Consider the following 27,288-nt stretch of genomic DNA (forward strand, 5'->3'; position numbering starts at 1 on the left):
GTGTTCAGAATCAGTGCAGTCAGGTAACCTGAGAAACTGTAAATTCATAGGTTTCACTATCTCAGCTGAAACTCTACATTGTGCTTCAGTGGCAAAACCACAAGTATCTGTAGTGGTATGTTCTGTGACTCAACAGCTGCACGTATGACTGAGATTATCACAAACATGACAATGAGGGAGGGGAAAAAAAAAAGAAAAATCAGCTTAGAAGTTACTTATGTTTAATGCTTAAAAGTCTGAATGCACAAACAATAATCTACCATTATAGAAGTACTGGTGGCCAATACAATGCATTAGAACTATGTACAATGACACAGTTTAGTATCAAAATCTTTCTACAATGTAGAGTATTACGAAACTGTTAATGACATCAAACACTAAGCACTTAAGACACCATTTTTTGCTACCACATTTGGAACTTCAATAAACAGTCCATTTTAACTTGCAGCATCAATCCATTTCTAGTATGAAATTAAGTAATTTTCTACTTATACAATAAGATTTATCTACACGGGTCTCTTGATTTTGATCCATAGCAGCAAAGGCACTGTACATCAGCAGATCCACAGACTTAAAGATTTCTTTTTTAAAGCATTCAAAAAAAAAAAAAAAAAGTCACAGATCATAGTTTAACAGCAACAACAACAACATAAAAAGATAACACGTTGTCTCTGGCACAATGGCTCAGTCTGCGTCCATCTTAGGGACATCCAATCAAGACTTGGATTGAACTGCTGGCGAACAAAGCAAGTCCTTATCCCAATGAGAATCCATTCCTTTTTGTATGTTGGAATGAGTACTCTTGTAAATCCTACCTCAGAGGTCATTGCTTTTGTAGTTTGTATATTGGTAGGCATCCATTCTTATTTCAGTGCAGTTTCCAAAGAACATATCAAATATTTTTCGTAATCTCTTGTAATTGAAAAATTGCCCAAAGACACATATCCCCATTTTCAAGGAAACATTGCAAAAGTTTCCAGAAGTAACAAAGGTGATTCTTTGAGGCAACTTATTGTACTCTCTACAATATAACAAAGAGAGGTGTTTATATTAAAAAACCTAGCTTGACACCAAAATGCTTTATGTTTATCAACAGAAGAGCATTGAGAACAAATCTGTACACAAGATGCTATATTAACATTGCAAATATATAAATTAGCACATTCTTACTTAAAGTGAATTTAATTTAGATGTGAACTGAATTTGCCATTCATCACAGGCATGTAGATCACTGGCTACAGTTTGCAATTTCCTAAGTTTCCAAGACTGTCTAAAATAGTTAAGATACAGCATCTTCCCACCAAATAATTATACTGTAATAACACTTAGAGGTCTCATCCAAGAACAGGACTAAAAAATATAACAAAGTTTATTTTTTTAAATAGAAACTACAAGTCTATTTAGTGTAATTTTAACTATCTCCTGAACATCCTTCTCCAAGATCCCCAATTTATCCACCTGCAAAAACACAAGTATATGATGCATCTTTCAAACTAAAGCCGGACCAGACAGCTTTATTTAGTCAGTTCATTGTTAGAAAGCCTTCTTTAAACAAAATAAATACCTTACAGCTATAATACATAATTAAAGAGTCAAGGTCACCATTATGTATGCTTATTCCATCTTCTTCCAAGTAGATATCTGACAATTTGGTATCACAAGTTCTTAATGAACATTCACAAATCAATAGTAAGTTAAGAAGGTAAAAATAAATTCTACAACTGTGATGAGCATTTAAGTTTTCTGTTAGAAAGGAAAAAAAAAAAAAGGAATATACAGCAAAGTGCTAGGAGAAGGAGTTCTGTCTGCATTCAGATTTGTCTCTAATAAATAACTTCATAGACTGTAGCTTTCTTGTCCCCAGAGCCAGTGACAATGTATTTGTCATCCACAGAGATATCACAGCTAAGCACAGATGAGGATTCTTTGGACTACAAGAAAAGAGAAAAGGAAAAAGAAAATTACGTCTTTCCAATTCTTCAATCATGAAGGGCTTGAAGATTAATTGGAAGAATTTATAGATAGGGAATACATGAAAATCTCATTAAAGTATCAGCATCATAACGTCAAAATTTTTTTAAATACTTTTGTTCCACAGAAAGATCTATTTTAAAATAAAGGAGTAGTAGAAAGGGGAGTGAATATTATGGACCTACAGGTAATCTATCAATCAAACAAATAGAAGTAGTCCTTTCTATATACTTTACAAGGAATGAGCATTTACTGATATTTTATGCATTCCGTTTGCATAAAAAAGAATGAAAACCCATCTTCTTCCCCTTTCTTTTGTTGTAAACAAGAAATTCACACAGAGAAACACTTCAAAGACCTACCCACCCATAGGTATGAAACAAAGAGACTCCACAGAAATAACTGTATCCCCTCTCACTGCTTCCCCAACACAAGAACCCAAAAGCTTTGCACAAAAGGAATTTACATTATCACAGAGGATGCAAGTAGGAAAAGACCCTTTGGTGGAACAGGATACACAACAGGTGTGTAGGAGCTGGAGGGGACACAGGATACAGCAGGTTGCTGTAGCTCTGTCTCTTCTGGCTTTGCTGTCTGTTCTAAGATTAAGCGTATGCATTGCCACATTCACCTTGCTGTTTCAGTTCACGTTTTCTTTACATTTTATATGTTCACATAATTTTCTGCCTGTTACCACAAGAGCCAAACACTTTCCCAGTCATGCTGTGTTTTGGCAAGGACACCTCTGTTCACTGCACTAGAAGTTTACTTACCTACTCCTCAGTAAGAAAGCTGTACTGGAGTTTTGAACACCATTTTCAAGAGGGATATGCTCTTGTTAGGATGATTAGAAATGAATAGCCTCTATGAGGAAAACCTAGACCCTACCTTTCTCATGTCAAGGTAAACAGCACTGTCTCCAAAAGTGGAGACATGGTAGGCATCCCGACACATGAGACTAGTCATTTAAACCACAGCCATTTAACTGTTAAATTCAATAAAAATATTCCCAACCTAGAAGTACCTGCAGGTGAAATAATAGAAAGACATGCCAAAAATCCCACTTTCTATAGCGGCACTGAAATGCCATTAAAACTGGGCACAGAGGGACTATAGATAGGCTACATCTTCCATTACACTTCAGTGGGACCCTCTGTATCTCTTCAGTTTTCAGCTCAGGAGTCTGCTGAATAATACATCTCATCCAAGAAAAACACACATGTTGAATATGACTTCCACTGGTTTAGTTATACTTTGGACCTTCAGTGGCTGTTCACCTAACGACATGACTTGGGTTATTGTATTCCACGAATATGCAGAAGAAGGTGAGAAAGAATGGTATTAAGAACAATTTTAGACTAAAGGGCTACTTTACTGAAAGAGTTGAATTAGTGAAATAGTAGAAAGGACAAAATTATTTCTTTCCCTAATTACAAACAATTTCTTTAAGGACTACAGTAATTAGCTGCATTTCCACCTGAAAACTCCTTAGGCTACTGACACACCTAAGATGTGCAGCTCTACTGCACTGTGATGTCTGTGAGAAACAGCTTCTAGGAGATTATTACCTGGAATATACTGGCTCCATAAGGTGTTCTCCAAGCATTAAGAAGATTATCTTTTCCAGTGCTTACAAACCATTTGCCTGCAACAGATTGTTTAAATGTTATTGCTGCATTTTGTTTTCAAGGAATACGTCTCCAGAATCAGAGGATCATAACAAAGCATTCACACATATCCAAAGAACAGTAACATTTTCACCTGGTTGCAGTACGATGTTCCATCACTAAACAGGCAGTACATAAAAAAAGGCAGACAGATAGAATTTCTAAAATAGCCTTAATACTTAAATTTAATACCAAATTTTTAACTATACTCTGTCGTTTAATAACTATATAACACTTTCATTTAAAGGTAACCTTGAATCAGTTTCTCGTGAAGGAAAAAACTGATTTAGAATGATTTGCTTACCACAGTGAGCAAACTTGAGTGACAACACACAGCTCTCATGAAGATGCAGCTGGTATTTGTCCGGCTTAGTAACATGCAGCACCTCGACATTGCTGTTCTCCATTCCTACTGCCAACCACTCACCAGTTGGACAATAGCCCAGCGAGAAGATCTGTAATTAGCACAGCACATGCTTCAATCAGTAAAGGAATGAGCTTGAGATATTCAAAACTGACCCTTGCTACTCTGTTAGCACTATGCAAACTCACTTTTTTGGTCTACTGCAGTTTTAAAAACATGATAATCCAATTACTACAGTAATCAAGATAAATTAGTTCATGCAAACACAGCTGCAAATCTATGTTATTAAATGTTATTAAAACTGCAATGGTGAAGTACTGAATCAAACTATGAAGCTAATGTCCAATTTATCTGACAGTATTTAGAAATAGTTTTGCAAAACAGTTTTGAACCTGAATCTACGGAAACGGGAAGAGATTGCAGAGAGGAATATTTTAATCTGGCACTTGTTTTATAAAACTGAATCTTGGTTACTCCCATGGGAGAGGCACTAATCTGTCAAAGTCATAATCCACATCGACACTTAGCTTCCACAAGAAAAAAACCCAAAGAACAAAAACTACAGTATGGAATATGAGATTAACTGAAAAATTCTTTGGAATTCTCTTTGAGACTGCTTTTTTGCTTATAAAGGAGAAAAAAAAAATTTAAAAAGTGCTTGCTTGTTTTCAAAAACCATGAGAAAATTTTGTTAACATGCCAAAAGTTCTGAGACTGAACCTGTGATGTGAAGTCATGTTGCTGTAGCTGTCTCCCTTCTCTGAGATCCCAGGATCTGACTGTATTGTCCAGACCTCCTGTCCATAATTTGGTGCCATCATTAGAAATGTCAATACAGCTCGCTCCATCTGTGTGGCCCTGAAATTGCCTGAAAATATAAAAAGAAGATCAGCAAATTCTGAGCAAAAATACAAATACCTTCTTTCAGTCCCTGAATTGTAACTTAGATTCCAACAGCAATCCCCGATGAATACAAACTCTAAGACAATCATGTGAGTTTTTTGATGAATTGATGGTGCCATCAAGCCAGACAACTAATGTGATTTCAAAAAAAAACACTTTAAGAGTCAGGTACTCTGAAAATTTTTGCTGCTGACTGTGTGATACCCACTAGTCAACTTACAATAGTCATTCCCCCCATTAGACTGTAGCATGATCAGCAAAACTACCTTAGTTTAAGAAAAACGTGCAGGCCATTGAAGTTAAAAAAAGAGCAGTCTAAATGGTAACATCAGGTAATAAAAGCTTGACTTTCATGCAACACTGATATTACATGCAACGACATATACACAGTGCAGTGCACAGAGAAACTCTGTGTGGCCAGCTCTTAACATACTGTCTATCAGTGTCGAGAACCAATCCTTACTCCTGAGGGGCTAAGTCTGTAGTGCAGTAATTTACACATATCTTTACCCAAGACATATTCACTCGTTCTCTGATTAAAGAAATTAGTGTGAGAGCAGCGTACTGCATGGAAACAGAAAAAAATCATTTGTTCAAGGAATCTACAGCAGTACTGACACCAACAGATATTTAGGGAATTAGTTATGTGCTGATCAAAAGCCTGGAACTATGGAACTCTCAAAACCTATAAATAATCCTATAGACTTTTGTCAAGGTATTTCCATGGCTATGCTGAACAACAAAATACTGGAAGCATCTATGCATGGAGAAAATAGAATATATAATGTGCAAAAGCACATTTACGGCTGTGCCGTAATAATTCTTCACAACCTGATGATCCAGTTTGGCCGACCTACCTTACTAAAGTCTGGTTATGCAGATCCCACACTGCAATGTTGCCATCACTACAGCAAGAGAAGCAGACCTTGGAATCAGGGCTGATAGCTAGGGCATAGCAAGCTGGAGCAGAAGATGTCAGCTCTGCTTTGATGCGAGGAGTTGGAGCTGCCAGGTCCCAAATGGATAACGTGCTGGCTTCCCCGCCAACAATCAGGGTGCGGCCGTCAGGGAGCAATCTGCAGGAACGGATGTAGTTGTCTCTGTTCTGTGGAGACAGAAGCCATCAAGAGATTACTCATGAGGAAAGAAAACAGCATTAACATGAGAGCAAAAATCCATAAAAGTATTGTATTCCCTCCTGGTTTTAATGAGCCATTTATACTTATGACAATGATAAAGTGTATTAATGCCAGAAAATTACATGACATTAGGGAAGTACTTCAACTTGATCTACAAAATTCAGTAGTGAGAGATATTTAATCTTAATTAGCATCAAAATGCAAAGACCTGAACCCAGCCCAAAACAATTCAGGATAGCTGAATTTGACAGCTGGTTTAGAAAGTTGTATTTTCATACTCTGTTTATTTCAGCACATTAACCTCTCAGCATGAGGGAGTACCAAATTCCCTGCACACTTTCCCCCTTCCCATTCCAGTGAGACTTGCTGCCACCATCTAGGAGATGTCAGAGGAAAATATTTAGGCAATTTTCTTCACTTGTGTAGCAACTTGTGTAGCAATTAATTATAAGTCTACACGTGCTACACAGTTCTCATTTTACTGCCTCTGTAACAAACAGCAGCATCTTAGCAAGAACTGGTAAATGACAAGAGAAAAGCTGCTAACAATAGTTCATCTTGTTAGGACATTCAAATAATTTGTGAATAGCACTCATGGATATTTTTAATTGCCACATTAAGACAGGTCAATGCATTTGTACACAGACACAGATACAAAATACGTGACAGAATCCCCAAATAGTCTCAGAGAATACAGCTGCAAGACAGCAATTTTTAGCATGATCGGGTATCAACAAGCTGTAAGATTGCCAGCAAATGTCAAAGTTTATAAACAATATTTGCTGTGCTGTCTTTGATCTTTCCTCCCACAACAATTTTAGGATATTAAAAATGTTTTGATTCTTTGCAGGGGAAAAAACCCACAAGTATGGTGAAGAACATACTTCAACCTCAGTTCTAATAGAAACAACAAAATTACAAATGCAATACCGGCCTGTGATACCATGACAGAAATCAAATACCCACTTGCCCTTTATATCTTAGTGCTATCACTGCAATCTTAACACAACGTCCTATCTTCTTTCAGCGTCATATGCTGCAGTTCACCTACCAGGCAGTCCAGCTGAGAGACGGGGCTCTTGTTGCCAGGGTGGCTGATGTCCCAAACCTTGACACACCCCTTCCCACCCGTGTACACGTGTCTCGTGGGGTTGCTGATGGTAACTGCACACACAACTTCCCCATGGTTCAGGGTGTTGATCTGACGGGCATGGCGAGGAATTCCTGGACCGATGAGGGCATCAGGAGGGAAAGGAACTGGCTGCATCTGACCATCTGCACTTACATGAAATGAGTATGCTCTGAGGGGAAAAAAATTAAGGAGAAGATTTAAAGAGTTTTACTTCAAGGCTGTTTAGGAAAACAGAATCAAAGATGTGCTTCCTCTGGCAGGTATTCAGGTTGTGCCCTCAGCTCAATTTTTTTCATAGATATTTCACAGAATATTCTGAGCTGGAAGGGACCCTCAAGGATCATCGAGTCTGACCCTTAAGTGAGTGGCCATAGGGGGACTGAACACATCACCTTGGTGTTATTAGCACCATGCGCTACTCAACTGGAAACATATCAGATATTTTAATCACATAAGGAAAAAGCATTTACTTATCTGTAGCATGACCCTCCAAGCACACAGGCGCTCAGCTTTTAATGTGGAAAGTCAAGCACCAATCAAATGAGCTTTTACAACTCACATTATGATGATTTCTGGCATGAGTGAGGCTATATGACACCACTCTTAACTTTGGATGGGGATATCACAGCACGCAGAGAAGGGAAGGAAGGTTGGGTCAGGGCCCTCTGGAAGACAGAAATAGTTGGCTGGTTGCTGCCAGAGCACGGTGGGTAGCTGCGTGCCAGGGGACATTTGGCTCCTCGCTTTACTGACTCGTATGTGGCAGCTTCAGCTGAACTGCTGCCAATCTGTCCTGAATGTACTGTGGGCCCCAGGCCCCTTGAGCAAAACTGCTCAGCACTGTACCTAAGGGTGCAGTGAAACTTCCACCAACACTGAGGAGTTAAGTCCTCAAGGCATGGTTGCTGACAGCTGACATGTCAGACCAGCTAAAATGCACTGCAATGGAATTTTTTGTTTTGTGGCTTCTTTTGGGGTTGGGCTTTTTGGTTGTGGTTTTTTTTGGTTTTTTTTTTTGTTTGTTTGTTTTGTGGGTTTTTTTTTTTTTTTTTTTTTGTTGACTCAACACAACTGCTACAAATCCCAATTTCTCTTGCCAAAATCAGACCTCTCACTGCGAAAAAATCTGTTCTGTGATTGCCACTTATGCCACCTGTGAATAACCTATCAACAGCTTTATCTCAAAGTATATTCCAGGGAGAACAGTTAGGTTGTGAAATTGCCTTGTTCTGAGATGTTACCTGATACAGCACATCTATTACAAGAGCACAAAATTTTTAAGAGGGTTTACCTATACATATCAAGGTATGCTTAATGGAAGGCTTTCCTTTTCTTAGACCTAAAATTTCATCATAATGCTTGTAAAAAAATCCATTGTCAGAATGGTGGAATGAGAAGACCTCACAAAGAAAGTGTTTTATGAGAGTACTTTGTAAGTTTACTTCCTTAATTGATAATACCAAGTGACTAAAGAAGGCAGTATTCACAATTAAACTACTGAATTTGTCATTTAAGATTCACAAGGCACTAGATCAATAATTTTCAGAGAAACAAAATGCATTAGCGATATACTTTTATATACTATCTTTCAGTATTTATATACTGTACAATGCTGAGGAGTTGATACAATACTGAAGTGAAAAGAGAGTTATTAGGGGCTAGATCCCAAATGTACCATACGCTGCCCATTTCATTTCAGGACACTAAACATTGCAGAGAATTTACATAAATTTCCCTCTAAAGTAAAAATGGAGTAGATGAGAAAATAACAGTCCTGGAAGATGTGACAACTATCACACTCAGGACAGAGAAAAGTCAATATAATCATGCTGAAAGAACCACAGATTTTAAAAGTTTCAAGCCCTCTGGTAGAGAAATGACAGCTATATTTAAACGTTTAAATAGACATCAACAGAGCAACAACATTTAAAAATCTTGGAGATAAACCAGAATTGAAGTGATTTGATTTCAGTTTGCCTCATGTTTTATTCCTCTCAATTTTAACAGAAGAAAGATGTGAGCAGGGACGTCTCTGAACCCCTGCAATTGCCATTTCTCTCACCACAGCAAGCAAAATCTAGTAGATCTAGAGACACTTCTTTCCAGGTGACTGACTCCATCAGGGATGAACTTAAACCCAGCGAGCATTTGAACATTACATCAATACATTTCTTAGAGCCCACTGTATATAATGGATGAAGATCTGTGCCCTAAAGAATTTTTAATGCCAGCAGCTGGTCTGCAAGCTGCTGTACACATCAATTTCCATACCCGCCTTGTGCATTCACCAAACAGGGTGGCACAACTAGCAGAAAAGTACATTAAGGTGGTTACCAGTGTGTGACGCCTGAGAGATCTGGACCTGGCTCATGATTTGTGTGACATGGGTACACCAGGAGCTACGGGCACCAGACCTGACCACTTGTCACCATATGTTGTTGATGCTGTGTGTCTGCAAGCTCACTGGCAGGTAAGCATATGCATTTACTCACACAAATCCAGGTGTATGGCTAATCTTAACCACATCTACGCAAAAGCATTCACATGTAAAAGAGCTTTAGAAGGACTGGCACCAACACCCCTTGACCACCAAACTTTCCAGTTTGAACAGATCAGAATCTCCCAGAAATGTGACGAGGAAGGAGAACTGGATGAAATTTAAAGAAAATCTGGACCAATATGATGCCAGTTTGTATACCTGCTTTGGTTAGTTTTTCTCCTCTCTACCTCAAAAGGAATGTGGGCTGAGAGTTCTTTATCTCTATAATCTTTCTTCCAAGGCTCACAACACAAAAAGCCTGCTACAGCAGGTCACACTATACAGGTCAGTTTCATCAAGGATGAATCTCAATATTATCATAAAATAATTCTTTCCAGTATTTCCAATCAAAAAAACATTTCAGTATTCCTTTCTCTGCACACAGCTGCTAAGCTTTCAAGTAATTGCAAGGCTTTTGTGAACAAAGAAATATTTTTTTTAAACTGGGAAGCAGAGTAGAGTAGAAATGGAAAGCTGGGATCTCATTCCAGCTTGCATTTCCATAAACAACCAACCAGTCAAATTTGAAGTTCATCTCCTTTTTCCATTTATTTCTGTCTCCTCTACTTAGTATCACCCAGTCCATGTCAACTGCTTTAGTCTTCAAAACAAATTCACAAATGCAACTTTAAGATTACACAGTGATTCTCCTGCTCTTGCTGAATAGCTATACTTATTTCTATTCACACAATAGTTTTCAGTAGCTAAGGGGAATTCCAACCAGCAAGGGAACATGACTTCCAACAGATGACTCACTTTTAAAGCTGAATGTTTGATACTCACGGTTTTCCTCCTGGGATGCCTGTGAGATTAGGAGGGATGCCTGGGACTCGCATGTGATGATGTGGATCAAAACCAACCTGTAGTTTTCCCCAAGCAAAACAAAAAAGGTGTATTAAAGTAGGAGTTAGGCAAAGGAAGAGTGTTTAATTCATGTTCTCCATAGCATACTCCCCAAACCACAAAATGAGTGAAGCAGAGTTAACCCCACAGGCCTTCTACTTAATACAAACAGGTCTCAACACTAAATGCACTAACAGCAAACACTTACCACGGGAGATCGCCCGTAAGCTGCTGCTGCTGCTGCGGCGGCAGCTGCTGCGCTCATTTGAGGGGAAATATTGTGTAGACCAGCATAGGCAGCTCCAGGGCTGGTCAGCTCCCCGTTCATACCAGCATGTGGCACAATACCAAATGGAGTAGGGTAAGGACACGGTACTGCCATAGGTGTCCTTAAACCTGAAGCTATAAGAAGAGGGGGGGAAAGTGAGAAGTCACAAAGGCATTCTAGAGCCACCACATGAAAACATGAGTTTGGAAAACTGCAAAATACCTCACAAATAACCCAAACCAACCAGCCAGTCAGCCAAGGAAAGCCACTTAACACTGTTTTACAGTGCGGAAGAACCAGCTCAGCACCCAGTTTAAGCATCTGTACTGCACTGACTTGCCATTAGAGATTTAAAGGGAATCTGACAAGGCCAGACTGCTTCACACCACCAAAATACATGGACACTAACCTATCGGGTCCACACCTGGGGGTTTGCCGGGCACTGGCCTCAGTCCGGGAGTGGAGTTGCTGCCTGGAGTTGGAGCATCGGTCCGTGGAGTTGGGGTATTTGATTTAGACACAGGAGTGGTAGATTTCTCATTCTAATCACCAAAAAGGAAAAAGGAAGGCAGTTCGTAAACAATTTTGTCTTTATAGCTAGTGATTAGTGATATTAGTGATATTTAGCTTCTGGGTTTGGATTTCAACGGTCCCTGGCAATGAAGACAAGACAAAGACACTGAAAAAGACAGAATGGCTTTGAACATTAACCACAGCCTTCACTGCTTTTCTCATCAGGAGAATCTGTATGATTCAGAATGAGGTAAATGACTGAAAATCATTTCCCTCTGACAATTGGCAGCATATGTGAAATCAGTCAGTGGTCTCACTATGCTCATGGACCTGCTTCCATTATAATTTTCTGTGAGGGATGGACAAGAAGAGTAGGAAAAAAATCCCCAAACTGACCAACTACTCATATCCAAGTGTGGTGCTAGAAACACAGGATGAAGACAGTGACGGCTATAAAGTCAGGAACTGTGCAGTGCTGCTCTTCTGACAGGCTCGTTCATCAGACACACCACTGATTCCCAGGCCTGAACCTGTCATTCCATCACCATTCCTGAGCACTATATTCACTTTAAGCTTTCTTTTAATTTATTTTATTTCTTTAAATAATTGCATACCCTGCCCTGTGAAGAACTGGGAGGGGAATTACTGTGCAGCTCAGGTAATGATTAACTGTGGCCACAAGCAGGAAAGGAAAGAACACTCCTTGCAGGCAGCTCTTTTCTTTTGCATTTTGATTTGCGATGCCAGTCAAGGAAGGCTCTTGTAAATGACAGATTACTTTTTAGATAGAAAATAAAAATTATTGTTGTTGTATATAGCCTGGTAATTCAAACAAAGCTAACAACCAAATCACATCCAAGCAGGGAACTGAATTTGCAATAAAGTACAGCACAGGAAAACAGCTCAAGAAACCTCTGTGTACTTTTATTTACTCTCAGAATAACAGTTCTTCATATGGGGGCAGAGAAAAATATCTCTCAGAACACCACATCTATCATCTACTCATACCACCAGTGAAAATAACCTCTTCCTACCCCAAAAAAAGACTGTGGACTTCCTATTAGACTCCCTTGAAAAGATAAATTAAACTAATACTAAATTCATGCTTCACAGTGCTTTATTGACAGCTGTGGAAATACAAATTGTGTCCAGACAGAAGTCCGGTAAGCATGTATTTCAGCCTATGATTAGGGGTCAGAAGCATTTTGTCGCACTTACAAGGCTAAGTTCTTTGGATTTGGAGGAAGGAGTACTGCTAGAGGATGCAATGGATGCCGGACTAATTGGTGCATCTTTTTTCAGCAGTCGAGTCTTGTCCAAGCCATTCTCCCGTGGAGAGTGTGCTGGGCTCCCACGGGGAGAAGAAGGATCCTAAATATCACGAACATGGGTTAGCATAAAAACTTCATAGTAGCCACTAGTTCTTGTCTTGAGCAGTCCTCTGATGCTTCAAGTTTAGCTTTCATATTTTCCAGATTCTTTAGTGCATTAGTATACAACTCTGAACTCCATATACAGTGTCTGCAAGTTCTTCTCACAGTTTAGTCAGACAAAACAATCCTTTCCCAGCCTGAGAACCAAGGACACCATTCCAGCCTCAGGCCCAAAAGATGTTAAAAACAGCAAACTGAGGAGAGCAGTCTGGGAGGATGGGACTTCATAACCTGAAGCTGTAATTGCACAATTAACCCCAATATGTAAATAGACCAAAACTTATAAAAAGTGTCAAAACTCGTGACCAGTTATCCATCTTGGGTCCATCTTGGGTGCAGCCCTGGCCAGGCTCTTGTACTGCCTAAGATGTATTCTTTGAAGGCCTTTTAATACCTAGTTTATTCCTTTAAGTCTGTCTAACCTCTGTTCTAGGCAGCCTCTCAAGGCATCATCTCAATTTGGAATGAAGATCTGTCATAGGAAGTCACACATTCCTTCCATTCTTAATTGATTTAGTTGATCCAATTGTAAAATTGAGAGGGATAATGAAGGACAATTTGGTTTTTTAAAAAAATCTCTTAAAATTTGATGCCATTAAACCATGAAAAATAATGCCAAAAATCTATGGATATTGAAATAGGCAAGTAAATCTCTTTCTACAAGTGACAGATTAAAAAGATTTGATGCATTTGGCAGACCTGATAAGGTTCACATGTGAAGTCATGGCCAAAGTGAAAGAAAAGACAGACACTCTCACAAGCTTTGTAGAAGTACTTACAACCCTGCAGAAGTAAATGCTTCAGATCTGATTTGTATTCTAAAGAAAGAGGATACAACTGGATTCTGTCAGGCATTTCAAGTTCAAATGCCATAATCCTATTCATAAAACCAATATGCACACAAACCACTGAAGATACCCCCACCACCATTTCTCTAAGGCTGAAAAAACACCATTTTGAATACCTCATTGGAAACGTCAACTACCAAGTTGTCATCGCTCTTTTCACCATCGCTGTCCTGCAATGACAAATCACAATGTGTTAAAAAAATTTATTTCATATGCCAGTGTCTCTTGATAACTATAAAAACAAAGGAAATCTGCTCACAAATCTGCAGTATTCACTTTATGTGGTTATACAATTAACATCTTTCAGACATCTACAGGGCTTCTGCTTAGCAGGCTGCCACAACTACAGCAATCATGCCAGTTTTCGAATTGGTGGAGAAGGACATAGGGTGAAAATCTTCATCCAAAGTGGCACTGCACTATAGAGTGGAGTCAAGATAGACTTCATTGACAAGTCCCAGCCTAACTAAAGCTCAGCACCATTGTCACACAATTTCCAGGTGCTTGGTATTTATATGGTTAAAAACAGTATCAATCATCGGCACCAAAATGTTAAATTCAGCAGAGACACTAGAGGTAGGCAGCAAAAACCAGTTAAAATTTGACTCTCTTTTTAAAATCAGCTTTTGACCCTCTTTTTAAAATTAGCTATGCAGCAGAAGCCAGGTGAAACTACAGAGGAACACTGAAGTTCAACAATGCACAATGTAGACAATCTACTCACATAACGAGCTGCTATTTCCTTCTCTTCTGTTTTCTGTTTTTTACTATCTGAAGAATAATCTGTTGAATTTCTGTGCTTTTCTGCTGTTCTGAAACTGGCTGAGGGAGATACAGAAGAGCTCTGTAGTCCAAAAAGAGAAGAAAGCATCATGAGGGCCACGTTCATTTGTCACCACCCCTCAATACATCTTATGCTGACAGTATGATCTGGAGCTGTTCTCACAGACAGCATGTTGGTTTGAACCAGTGACAGCTACCCAGCAAGTGCCTTGTATCTAAAACTGCACTATGTATTGCAGGAGACAGAAACAGGTGATCAACTGACAGATCACAGTGGCTATCTGCACTGCCAATAGGATGAATTTTATGAATACTGTGCACTGGTCTTGTTTTGGTTTGTTTCCTCTACAAATACACAGGGTTAAGTCAATAGTCTCAGAAGAGGGGTGTGTGTTTGCACATGTGTGTGTGTTTGCCTGAGTAAATCAAAAATAACAAAGAGGCTCAAGGCAAGTCACACTTCAGCAAACATTTGAATGAAGATTTCTACCAAAGAAAGACGCAAGCTTCTGAGCAGTTTTGGAGGGGGCAAGAAGAGGAGAAAACACCTAAACTCATTTTATTTTGCTGCCTTTTACAACTACAGGCTATGCCTGCAGCAGACAGAAACAAAACACAGACTGGCTCAGTGATTCTCTTGTTATTCTACAGTGCTCACCTAGTAATGATTGCTAAAGAGCACACATATGGACAGGAGAGAAAGGAAGACAATGTGTACTTTATGCACTATCATCCAACAACTCCACTCTACTCTGTTAAACAAGGCAGGTAACATTTATCAAATTCTACCATATTTCCAGGGCTTTGTGGAGTCTGTATCTTCGTATACAAAAAAGGCAGCAATGAAAGATGCAATGTTCCCACTGGGACCGATTTTAGTAGCAGCAGCAGTTTTGGCCCTAGTTCAAGAAAGCATTTAAGCATGCACTAAACTTTATCTCACTCTGAAGTCAGTGGTTGAACGTACATAAGTAAGGATGTGTTCAGGCTTTTTGCAGAATTGGAAATGACAGCAACGGAGATGAAAATAATTGTCAGTTGAAATCCTGCTGACTGTTTCCATCTCTGTCCTCCTTTTTACTAGGGTGGTAGGGAAGAACCAAAGAAGTCCTGACTGAGGGATTTTAGATCCTCCCATTCATCCAGAAACACTTGTTTGGGGTTTTTTCCTCCATGCATGACAGACAGCTGTTTTTCCACATAAAACTGTACTACATAGCAATTTGGTTTTGGGGTTTTCAGTGCAGCTATTAACACAAATACAAACCAAGAAATTAGCATTTACATTGAGTAACTTCTGTTCCATCACTATTATAGAATTTCTTCTTTTTCTTATTATATCACAAGCTTCTGGTACGGATTAGGAAAACTTAAACACAGAAATTAAACTGTAGTTATTGTCCAAGTCACATAAGGGAACGTTGCTGGAACACAGGTCGTCCTCTCCATTTTGCTGACATTTACAGTTCTTAAGATCAGCAGCTCAGATTAATTAGTGGTAGAATTTGCAAAAATTTTCTGTATTTTGGACTGGTAATTGTTAATTACCCCCTAAGAACAGTGAATGGAAAGAAAAATTTTAGAACAAAGGTAGTGTTGAAGGCACTGTGCCTTTCTTGTACTGTGCAAATACATCTTAAAATACTAATTTAGTTTTAAAGCAGATCATTAATCAACAATTATAGCAAATAATGCAAACTAACAAAGTTATTTTTTGCTCTGAAGTGACAACACATGTTAAGACATTTGGAGACAGCACTGCCAAGGTACAGAAGCCCTTAAAATAAAGGCCAAGTAGAAACACAACATTAAATGAACCAATGATTGAAAAATGTATTTGTTTCTGCAATGATATAGCATAACCTTTTGCAAAAGATTTTTATACTAAGCTCCTATTACATTTATATTCATTTAGAATTTGGAAGGCAGTAGCTTGTAATGTGAATTCAATTCATTATTTCTCAGCCTCACCCTACAGAAAGCAATTTGCTTTAAAACGAAGAAAAATAATCACCAATAAACCACAAATTAAAGTGGTGTCTAAAGAATTAAACTACTGCACTTATTTAAATAGAAATATTTATTTTCATAAATCTGAAACCATACAGTTCCATTTTTCACAATCTGGTTAGCTATGTGCTATAGATACCATTTTAATCTTTGATTTCACTACTTAATAAAGTAATAAATTGAAGGTCCCTACTAGAAAGATAAAGTAGCTAATTATCACTAGCACATTAAAGGATGAGCACCACATTGGGCATTGCGGCAATGCACACTGCTTAATGGTTTTATTGCTTGATGGAGCTGACCTTATACCAATATGAAAGGATCCTCCTGCAGTATTCTCACCTGACATTAGCAGAAAAAACAGAGACAACTCACCTACTGACAGCAGGCAGAACCTCCTTTACCAATCTGAAATTAGGCCAGTGTACTAGCAGTGACATTATTTTGCCTCATGAGTCAATCACTACAGACCAAATCTAACCACCCCCACTTTTAACTGTCCCACCCCTCGCCTTGCACCAATACCCCTGCAGAACTGCCTTCTTTTCCCTTCAACATGAAATGCACCTGCCACATTAAGATCAGCATCTTCATGGGATGTATTTTTGCTGACAGATCTAAGTTTATCTCTTATGCTAAGTAATAAAGATATGTCACATACATAGACAAATTGCTATGGTCTAGCTCTTCCTATGGACCTAATGCCTACTATGTTCACTGTGAGAGAGACAACAGTATTAATCATACTGAGTTCCCTCTATTGTTTGTAACAGCTTTTCAGTCTATAAGCATTGTTAAGGACCAACCTTCCTTGAGAAATACTGGGATGTAACAATGTCCTCATGGTTTCCACTGACATCAGACTCCCTGCAAATAATCCTGTATTCACCCACACCTTGGTTCCTGAGTGTTCCAGCCCACAAACTCCAAGAGATGTCCTTACATTTGCAGATGGTAAAAGAAAAACCCCATCAAAACACACTGTTCAGCTGACAGACTCTGCCTGTTCCATGATTAAAACATCAGTGCTCTCCTAACAGCTGCCTTTAAGAAGGTGGAACAGATAGTTACTTACAGAATTAAGTGATTCAGCACTATGACTTGGCAGGCTGTAACTTAATGGGCCAGAGTCCTTGTTTTAGTAACTATTAAAATTTATAGAGAAATTAAGTCTTTTTACACTGCTGTTATCTTCAATAAAATGCATTAATCTACTACAAGAGTAGCATTTTCCTATTAAACAATGCTGAGTGTGCTCACATGTAATAATTATATCAGACATAGGAAAAATACTCTTTGGTGAAAGTAGGTTACACTTAGTTTGTGTTTGAGCAAAACATACCAGTTTTTCATTTTCTGCTTCGGTAGAACATTTTTATTCATGGTAAATACATCACAAAATGCTGACAAAAAACCAATGAACATACACATTTATAGATAGGCTGAGCACATCGCCATGTTCACATAATTTCTTTAAGAAGCAGAACAGTGTCCTTCTAGTACTGGACCCACAGTATTTTTTGCACTAGGCTATGGAGCATAGCATGCTATGATTCAGTCTCTGTTTTGGGCAGTGCTTAGCACAGTGCTAACTGAAATGGTCTCCCACTAGAAGGATCATGCTGTTTTCTCTCCAACACCATCAGGATGCTGCTCGTGGTGGAGTATCAGTGCCATACAGGTGCAAATTAAACCAGTATCCAGAGAGCCATGCAAGCCTCCTATGCAGCCATAAAATTCTTACCAGCATAGTCAATGTCTGTTTGGGATAATTAATAATTCAAATTGCTAGGGGTGGGGGAAAAAAAAATCACTGTTTTACCACCACCTTCTAGTGGAATTTAGCTGTATCAACATATGCAGCTCACACTGTAATGTGGCAGAAATCAGTGTGGAAATCATAAATCAAATTGTACAGCCATGCAGCTGCAAGCCCCAACTCCCCATATACTGACTTCTCCAGATAAGACCTGGCCTGAGCACACTAAGTGATAATTAAATGAAATCAGTGTTAAAAGTAATGACTAGAGATGACAAGATGAAAAGCCTTCCTACATGTTAAAGCTGGTAACTCTTTACAGCATTCACGAGTATGACCATTCCCCAGTGCACCCTTACTACTATGCCAAAATGATGTATTTGGAGTGGAATAATTAAAACAATAATTCTCAACAAAGTGGGAATTACAAGATAATTGACCATACTGAAGTATTAAGCAAACTGCAGTAAAAGCCAAGGATGCTCAACGCTAAGGTCAATTACAGTATAATTATCTGAATGACATTATTGCTGTTATAAAGACTGTTGAAAGTATAAAAGAAACTATAAAAATGGATACAATATGCATCGCAGTGGAACGACCAGGCAGTAATGCTGCTTTGTGTTGGCTGATGCCAATGTTATAGATGGAAGCACCAGCACTGGAACTTGGATTCAGGCACTGTCCTTGGTTTGGGCTTGGAGCACTAAGCTGCCTAATACTGTAAGCTTATATCAGCGGTGAAAAGAAAGAGAGAAAGAGAGAAGAGAGAAGAGAAGAGAGAAGAGAGAAGAAGAGAGAGAAAGAGAGAAAGAGAGAAAGAGAGAAAGAGAGAAGAGAGAGAAAGAGAGAAAGAGAGAAGAGAGAAAGAGAGAAAAGAGAGAAAGAGAGAAAGAGAGAAAGAGAGAAAGAGAGAAAGAGAGAAGAAAGAGAGAAAGAGAGAAAGAGAGAAAGAGAGAAAGAGAGAAAGAGAGAAAGAGAGAAAGAGAGAAGAGAAGAAAGAAAGAAAGAAAGAAAGAAAGAAAGAAAGAAAGAAAGAAAGAAAGAAAGAAAGAAAGAAAGAAAGAAAGAAAGAAAGAAAGAAAGAAAGAAAGAAAGGAAAAAGAAAGTAAGAAATTAGGTTTAAGACTTCTGACACCCTAAGGGAGAGGTCCCACCAGATAGGTGAGATGTCAGGGCACAAGAAAAAGAGGCAGTGCAAATACAGCCCAGAGACCATGAGCTCAGGGAGGAAACTGCAGCCAAGGGCTCCCACAAAGCAAGCCTAAGGGCTCCAAGGTAACACCCATATAGCTGTTTAAAAAACTAATTCATTTACAGACATCTATATGCACAGAAGCATGACTTTGATTAAACTCAGGAAGATGGCATGAAATGCTATGGGTTGATCTACAGATACCATAATGGAGCATTTGCATAGCAACTCTGCCTTCTGAAGTCACCCACACTTACAAAGCCTTTTTGTTGCTGGCATTGTTATAATTATTGTACATCCCAGTATCTGCATGGATGGGCATGGATTTTGTCCTCTTTGCTTTAATTTTTCAACACACACCGCTTGTGGCCCTTGGGCAAGCAGATTTTCTTTACCATGCCCTTACCTTAAGGTTTCCGTGGCGGGCCATGATCAGGCTGACACAGCCAGGCAGTACAGTCTGGACCACAGCACTACCAAAATGGTTCATCAGAGGAGGCTGGTAGGCAAGTGTTGATCCCACATGTATCACTCACTGGTCACGGTGGACTTCTTTAATATTTTCATGTCTCCCTTTTGCAGCTTGTTTCTCTGCTTGCCCAAACTAAAACCTAACTTCCACTAAATCATATCATGAGCAATATATTTTTTTGGTCTTAGTCACTGCCTTTTTCCCTATGGCTGCATTTTCAGATACCAGAAAAAGCTTCAGAAACTGTCAGGGAAAAATGCAACTAACTAGCTAGCAAAGATATAAAACAAAGCTGGTTTTAATACCACATGACCTGGTCTGAGCTAACTGCATCAAGCTGTGTAATCAAGCATGTGATAATTATTTTTAATACAAACTATGATTAAAATGCAAACTTTGAAGTTTTATATAGCATTTTTAACCACTAATTAACTTCACTAATTGCAAAATTAATGAAGTTAATTAGAGGATAAGAGTGCCATAAAAAACATCAAAGTCTAGATGTGCAGTGCTGCCTGCAAGAGCAATAGGAAGACCATAAAACAGTCTAGAATAAAGAGAATATGTAGGGTCAGCAGTCTTCAAAATCCAAGTGTTCTCATAAGTGTTACGTCAAGAATAGTACAGATAAGTGTGTTTATTATGTATATGTGTGTGTAACTTCATAAAAATACCCATGCAACTATTTACACTTGCAATCTGCTTGCCATTGGTGGTACCACTGGAGTATTCAATCTGTGCTAATTAAAAGCATCAAAGTCTAGATGCTATGAAATGGGTGATAAAATGAAGCAATAAACTACTGCAGTTGCACACATAAATTCCAGTTGTATTTCAATATATACTTGTCAATTTGCTGGAAAAACTGAGAGGGACACACAACAACAGTTGAAAGTACCTAGCAATTTTGATGTATAATCCTATCAGAATGAGATGATGATTCCCTGGCCCCTCCTGGTGTACAGGTTCATATTGGTGACAAGAAAAGTAGATGTTTAAAGCAATGGTCAGGTCTGCTGGTTAGTCCTTTGCAGATGGATTTTTGTAATAAATCCTTTAAAATACAGCTTCTCCACTAACCACTGGCTGAAGGACATAACACACATAAGGCCTAAGCACTGCTTGACACTGTGAGGGTCAGAGGATGGGGAGAACTACTGCAGCTTTAGGACAAGCCGTGGAGCAGTAGAAGAACACAGATGAAAGTGAAAAAAGGAAGGCTAGGTTCAAGTTAAAGTACATCCTAGCACAGGCATATGAAGATAATGAAATCAAATGTGCCAAGAGTAATAAGCACCCTTTGGTAAAGAAGAACAGTTTGAACACAGGACCTGGCTTCAACAGGGAACAAAAGAGAAAGAAACAGATGGCAGGAAAAAGAGTTAAACATTTCTGCTAGGTTTACAGAAGCCTCAAAGCTCACAATATTACATTTACTAGGAAGTCTGTACTCACCCACATTTTGCTACTCGTTAACATTGAATTTAATTGACAGTGAGACAACCTGGGCAGAGTCAAACATCCTCCCCCACCCAATCTATAGAGCAATTCACTTGATCCATTCTCTTAATTCACTACTCTGTGTTTCTATCCCCTCCCTTGACCAAACCCTAAAATAAGAATACATGCTTCAGAACATAGCAGAGTAGGTAATTTGGATGGAGTGAAAAGATTTGTAAGAAGGTGTTAAGGCACAAATTGCAACTGCTATAGACAACAGAGTAGGTGAGCCCCAGGACATATGCAGGCTGCAAAGGAATATCAACCCTAATGATTCCAGAAAGAAGTGTTCCACCATCACAAGCCTGAGGATGCTACCAGAGAAAAATGTCCTGCTGGCATTCTAGAAAATAAGTGTGAAAACCCACTGCATGTTGGTCAAGCCTCTAAATGCTAATTTAGCCAAAATCAGAGTTACTTAAAGGGAAGGGTCAAAGGCAATCAAGTTACAGAAATTCAGAAGAATTCAGGGTAAATATCTTTGGAAACCTGAGGAACTGAGCAGTGCCAAGGAAATGTGAAACAATAGTCCTCCTCTCCTCAAGTATTTATTTGGGGTTCCAGTTACTGAACTTTCATGCTATTTCCTTTAGCAGAGACCTGAAACAATTTGAACAGTTCTAACAAAACAGAAACACAAAGAATAGAGACTATGGACAGTTAACTAGGGAGAAAGAGCAAGGAAAAGCATGCAATCACAGACTACAAGAAAAAGCTCAACTGGCAGAAGCATTCAATACAGCCATTTAATTGTGGGCTCAACATCATGAAAGAGAGAGATAAGAATAGCCACTAGCCTGTATTACAGGTTTTGAGTCACTGACATGCCATGAGGCAAGGAAAAGCAGCAACACTCCGTTACTGTTCTTCAAAAGCCAATGACAGACATGCATAAAAATTCCCAGCATCCAACATATCTCCAGAACATCCACACTAATAATGTTTTCACAGCAACTGGATTCAAACAGAATCCACAAGGATACTTGGTTAGTTTTCAGAATTCTAAAAAACACTACAGAGGGAATGTTTTATGATAACCATTAAAGGCTTGTGTCAGTATGCTTTACAGTCTGTTCCTGCAAGAACCAGGAAATCCCTCTGAAGAATAACTGGGTTTCACTCAGAGTCCTCTTTTCAGACCAAGCACCGTGGTAGAACTGTTATCCTTCCACTTTGCAAAGTGATTAAAATGGACTGTAAGGCACAGAGCCAAGCTGAACGCAAACACTTTCCTGCAGCGTCTCAAGGCACAAGGGTTATAAAAATCCCTTCAGTACTGGCAACCAAAATACACCAAAATACACCTACACCCCCTAGATTTTCCATGTTCAAGCAGCAAAATGATCAGGCTTTAAGTGTTGCCTTCTCCAGGGATATTTTAGTAGATTCAGTTTTCATGTGACAGGTCCTAACTCTCTCCTAGGACTTACACTCCCTATCTGTTCTCCATTTGAATCAGAAGGATCTAACCTACTACCAATGAGCCTTTTTTTTTTGGTTACTTTAAAACCACAGAGATCACATCTGATGACATCTGACACTCAATTTACCTTCCCTCCATCAGGTACTGTGCCCCAGTATCCTACATTTTCAGTTTTGGTTATGTCTAATAAAGGCTATATTTCACGGCAAAGGCATCAGTTTTGAGTTTTCACATTTTTGCACCCTTCCAATCTATCCATATACACCAATGCTCCAGGGAAAAACACTTTCATTTTCTTCCCTTCTGCTTGTTTGTCTCTAAAGGATTGCATAGGTGTTCTGCTGCAGAGATGACCTAGGAGATGATAAGAAGACAAAGCAAATTATTGTTTTAACTGAATAATTCACAAATAGAACTGACTATCTCTTTCTACATGTTCTGACTAGCTATCTCCTTTATCCCTATTCTTAATCCTATTTGTTCTTGACTTGATCAGTAGAAAAGTGAAGGGAAAAGAAGTAGGCTTCAAAATGCAACCATGATTACAAAAACCCCCTAAAATTCAATAGAAACACTCACTCTACATCCTGACTGCTTCTGTTAGCAGAAACATATTCAAATGTTTTTCTCCAATATTAAGAAAGAGACTAGCAATTTGGTTCTCTCTTCTCCATTAGATTTTGTGTGGCTTCTGAAGACTTGATTTATTTTCTGCTTTTTAACCTAAACCTACATGGTTTAGGAAGCCACAGACACTGATAAGTGTCCACTGAAAACAGAATTTCATTATCCAAACAGACTATTAACTGGGTGGGTGAATAAAACATAACTGGGTGCTATTAAATGTTTGCAGATTCCAGGTCATGCTGATTCTGAAACAAATCATTCTCTTAACCATCTATTAAAAATATCTTCCATAAAAAATCTTTGAGTACTACTATTCTCCTCTCTGCCCAAATAATATCCTAGCCCATTACATCTGCCTCACTTCATCTACCCTCACTTACTTGTGTTCCCAAGACCCTTGTTCAGGAAATTATCCCATTTCCTATTCAGGAAAGCACTTGAGCAGATGCCAGATTTGAGACACACACTTTGATCTTACGGAAGTCACAAAGCAGAAAAAGAAACCAGTGGAACGTACATGTGTGCTGAACTTTAGATGCCTACTGTGCACTACTCTGAATCTGGACCTCAGCCTGCTGTAAAAATAATAGTCCCCAGTTTCATTCTTCAAATCAGGACTCTGCTAAATGGAATGGATGGAGGAGTGGTGGGAACACAGATTCAGCAGTCAGCCTTAAAGCAGTTACATCAGTATATAATAGCACATCATAAGTACAACACCTACTTTTGAAGACTGAAAAAATAAAACACATGGTCCTTTCTGCCAGATTTTTAGATGCATTACAACTCCTGAACATCATAGAGCTTTGCCAAGAGAAGCAGCAGTAGCTTTTACTTCTCTGGGCCTTCCATTATTTATATTACATAGGTCACACTGTTAATGTTTTAAATGTTAAAAGCACAATCAAATACTGACTTTAGGCTAGCTGGAAATGTTTTGATGTTAGCAATGAGTAGCCAATACATTTTTAATTTAGGTTAGAGAAAAAGAAAAGCAAAAATGTCCCTCTTGTACTCCCCCTTCACTCTGCCAAGTAGTTAAATGTGATTAACTTGTCATGCACGCACATGACCTTCTATTCTATTCAAATTAGTTATTTTAGGTAATTTCTGAAGACTCTTGTCTCTCATTTAAGTATTTCATAATACAATTCATCTTTCCACTTGCTTTTAAGGGAAGACTACAGTAATATCCCTAAAACAGCATTCTGGCAAATGCTCCTGAATTATGTAATTCACTAGGTTCAACTCTACTGTTATAATAATTTTCAAGACAGATATAATACATTATTATTACAGCAACACAATCCTGAATTGAATTTTCCTTTGCTGAATTACTAACACTCTAATGCTGAAATTGATCTGTTTTAAAAACCTCATGTGAAAGGTTTTTTAAATACCACACATGCTCAGGCTTTTTATTTTAAATAGTTTAGAAATAAGCTGGTGGAAACAAGGGACTAAAAAAAGTCTTATGTTCTCTAATCTAGCATTAAGTACATGCTAAAGAACACCAAGCATGTTTCCAAGCAATACCTACAGTGTGGATTTAGATCTGCAAAGACCTGATATTTCATGGAGGTTCCAGGAAACCATTTTAAAAACTTACTTATAAAACAAAATGAATGATGTTTATTTCCATGTGGGATGCCTCTAGAGAAGCTGGCAAGTAACAAGTTTATTAAAATGACAAGTTCAAGGTACTTTTCTTGTTGACTGTAAATAATCTCCCTGTGAGCCAGTTAAGAGTGTGGAGATCAAAGGCCCAAGAAGCACTATAAAAGCTGGAATTACAGGGTTAAGGGAAAGCCTCCACAGGCTCCTTCAACACATATAATTTCCTCTAGGCACCCATTGACTGGGTGAAACAGTGCAGACAAGCATTTTTTACTTGCTTTGGAGTACAGCAAAAACCAACACACACTTTAAAGGACACCTAAATAGGCAGCCTGATCTTATGCACAGTCACAGAATCACAGAATCACAGAATCACAGAATTTTCAAGACTGGAAGAGACCTATAAGATCATCTAGTCCAGCCGATGTTCTAACTGTTCAGCTAGATCATGGCAGCAAGTGCCACATCCAGTCTTTTTTTAAATTCTTCAAAGGATGATGCCTCTCAAGAATGAATTTAGTTGTAAACACCGATCCAGGTGAGAAGGCTAAAAGAGAGCTGGGATGAATGTACAGAATGACTTAAAAAATGGGCTTCTCTGTTGGGAAGTTATTTAATCTCAAATTACAACTGTTTGTCAGTGCATTTCTTCTCCATAACAGCTTGCCAAAATTGTTCCTTTTTAAGGCACTAGTCAGAATAGCTAGCAAAGTGTTTCCTAACGCAAGGCTTGAATACAATGGTGATCTCTGCACACATCACCTTCAAATTTGAAGAGTGAGTGGGGTTTTACGTTGAGTACACAGAGCGCTGCCAGCATGTCTTTAGCCAGAACTTAAGAGGCAGAGCTGAAGTCACACCACTGTTTACTGACCAGCATCTGGGCTGCTTGAGTTTCCTTGCACTGCTACCTTGCATATTCTCAGTTATGAGCCGAGTCCTGTTCCAAGATAGAAAACCTTGAATTTTAAAGTGGGTCTTTACTGCTGTTTCCTGCTAACATGGGGACAAATTCTGAACCTGTCCAGTCTGTCGCCCTTATTTCACTGCCTTTCCTTGCCCCTTTTTGTACTACAGGGTTCAAGTGCAAGACAAGCTTTCATTATTTGTTGTGACAGATAATACCATCAGAATGCTCACTGTGCATAGTCTTAAGTCCTGACAGTAAACGCAAATTTTCATTTAAAGACACCTAGAGCACCAGATGGAGCCCTTACAGTAAGAAAGTGTAACAAACTTTCACAGCAAGCACAACTGTATCCAAAGCTCTAGCCCACAGATGGAAATCCTTCTTCCCTGCCTGCATGCTCTCCCCACTGGGTACTTTCACTACTTACAAAAATCACATTCCCACATCCACCTCTAGGGCTGCTCCCATGCACCAGCCTTGCAGGAAGTCTGGAATGGTCTTCCAGCTGTGCAGCAGCCCTTGCTGGACACCTTGCTAACAGTCAGTAAAGCACTATGCCCAAAATCTGCAGCTGAACAATTTCTTGCTCTATGCATGAAAAGTGGCAGAGCCTCACCTGTGTGGCCCTGGGCCGGAAGTAACACAAGGAGGAAGAGTACAGGCACAGTGCTGGGATGTCTGTAGTCACTGCTGCTGGTGGGTGGTATGGTCCTAAGAGGGGCTAATATTAACCCCGGGGCTTTGGCACTTTTGCTGTGTTGCACGGTGTATATATGCTGTGTGGCAGCTGGTTAGCCCAGGGTGAGCAACACAACTGAACACAAACTCCCTTTGCCAGGACCCTCCCAACAGTGCTGCGGCTTCTGCTGATTTGGCTACATATCACCGAATCACAGAATAAGCTGAGTTGGAAGGTATTTACAAGGATCATCAGGTCCAACTCCTGGCCCTGCACAGCACCACCCCCAAGGGTCACACTGTGCACCTGAGAGCACTGTCTAAATGCTTCTTGAACTCTGTCAGGCTTGGTGCTGTGACCATCTCCATGGGGAGCTGTTCCAGTGCCCAGCCACCCACCGCGACAAGAACTTTTTCAAACAGCCAACAAAAACCTCCCCTGACACAGCTTCAGGCCATTCCCTCAAGTCCTGTCACTGGTCACCATAGAAAAGAGCTCAGAGCCTGTCCTTCCTCTCACAAGGAAGTTGTAACTGCGATGAGGGCTCCCCTCAGTCTCCTGTTCTCCAGGCTGAGCTGACCAAGTGACCACAGTTGCTCCTCACACAGCTTCCCCTCAAAGCCCTTCACCATCCTCACTGGCCACCATTAAATGCTCTCTAACAGTTTAATGTCTTTCTTATATTGTAACACC

The 27,288-nt window shown here is 39.2% G+C and overlaps 1 protein-coding gene across 2 annotated transcripts in view; it reads right to left on the reverse strand.

Moving 5' to 3' along the window:
* Window positions 1-204: 204 nt before the first annotated feature.
* The window catches only part of LOC132086619 (transducin-like enhancer protein 4), a 99,039-nt gene continuing 71,955 nt past the window's right edge, over window positions 205-27,288 (reverse strand). Inside the window, exons 9-21 of one of the 2 annotated variants that reach the window (XM_059492435.1) lie at window positions 14,345-14,464; window positions 13,737-13,790; window positions 12,558-12,710; window positions 11,236-11,368; window positions 10,767-10,960; window positions 10,499-10,575; window positions 7,096-7,345; window positions 5,763-6,010; window positions 4,723-4,870; window positions 3,943-4,093; window positions 3,540-3,616; window positions 1,778-1,931; window positions 205-1,021 (exon numbers count right to left, since the gene is read on the reverse strand). In XM_059492435.1, the coding sequence (XP_059348418.1) occupies window positions 1,824-1,931; window positions 3,540-3,616; window positions 3,943-4,093; window positions 4,723-4,870; window positions 5,763-6,010; window positions 7,096-7,345; window positions 10,499-10,575; window positions 10,767-10,960; window positions 11,236-11,368; window positions 12,558-12,710; window positions 13,737-13,790; window positions 14,345-14,464 (1,713 nt within the window). In that variant the 3' untranslated portion in view covers window positions 205-1,021; window positions 1,778-1,823. Of the gene's footprint in view, window positions 1,932-3,539; window positions 3,617-3,942; window positions 4,094-4,722; window positions 4,871-5,762; window positions 6,011-7,095; window positions 7,346-10,498; window positions 10,576-10,766; window positions 10,961-11,235; window positions 11,369-12,557; window positions 12,711-13,736; window positions 13,791-14,344; window positions 14,465-27,288 lie in introns of both variants that reach the window. The other variant, XM_059492433.1, reaches the window with a different exon arrangement.

Source organism: Ammospiza nelsoni, chromosome Z, assembly GCF_027579445.1.
Source record: "Ammospiza nelsoni isolate bAmmNel1 chromosome Z, bAmmNel1.pri, whole genome shotgun sequence".
Classification (NCBI taxonomy): Eukaryota; Metazoa; Chordata; class Aves; order Passeriformes; family Passerellidae; genus Ammospiza; species Ammospiza nelsoni.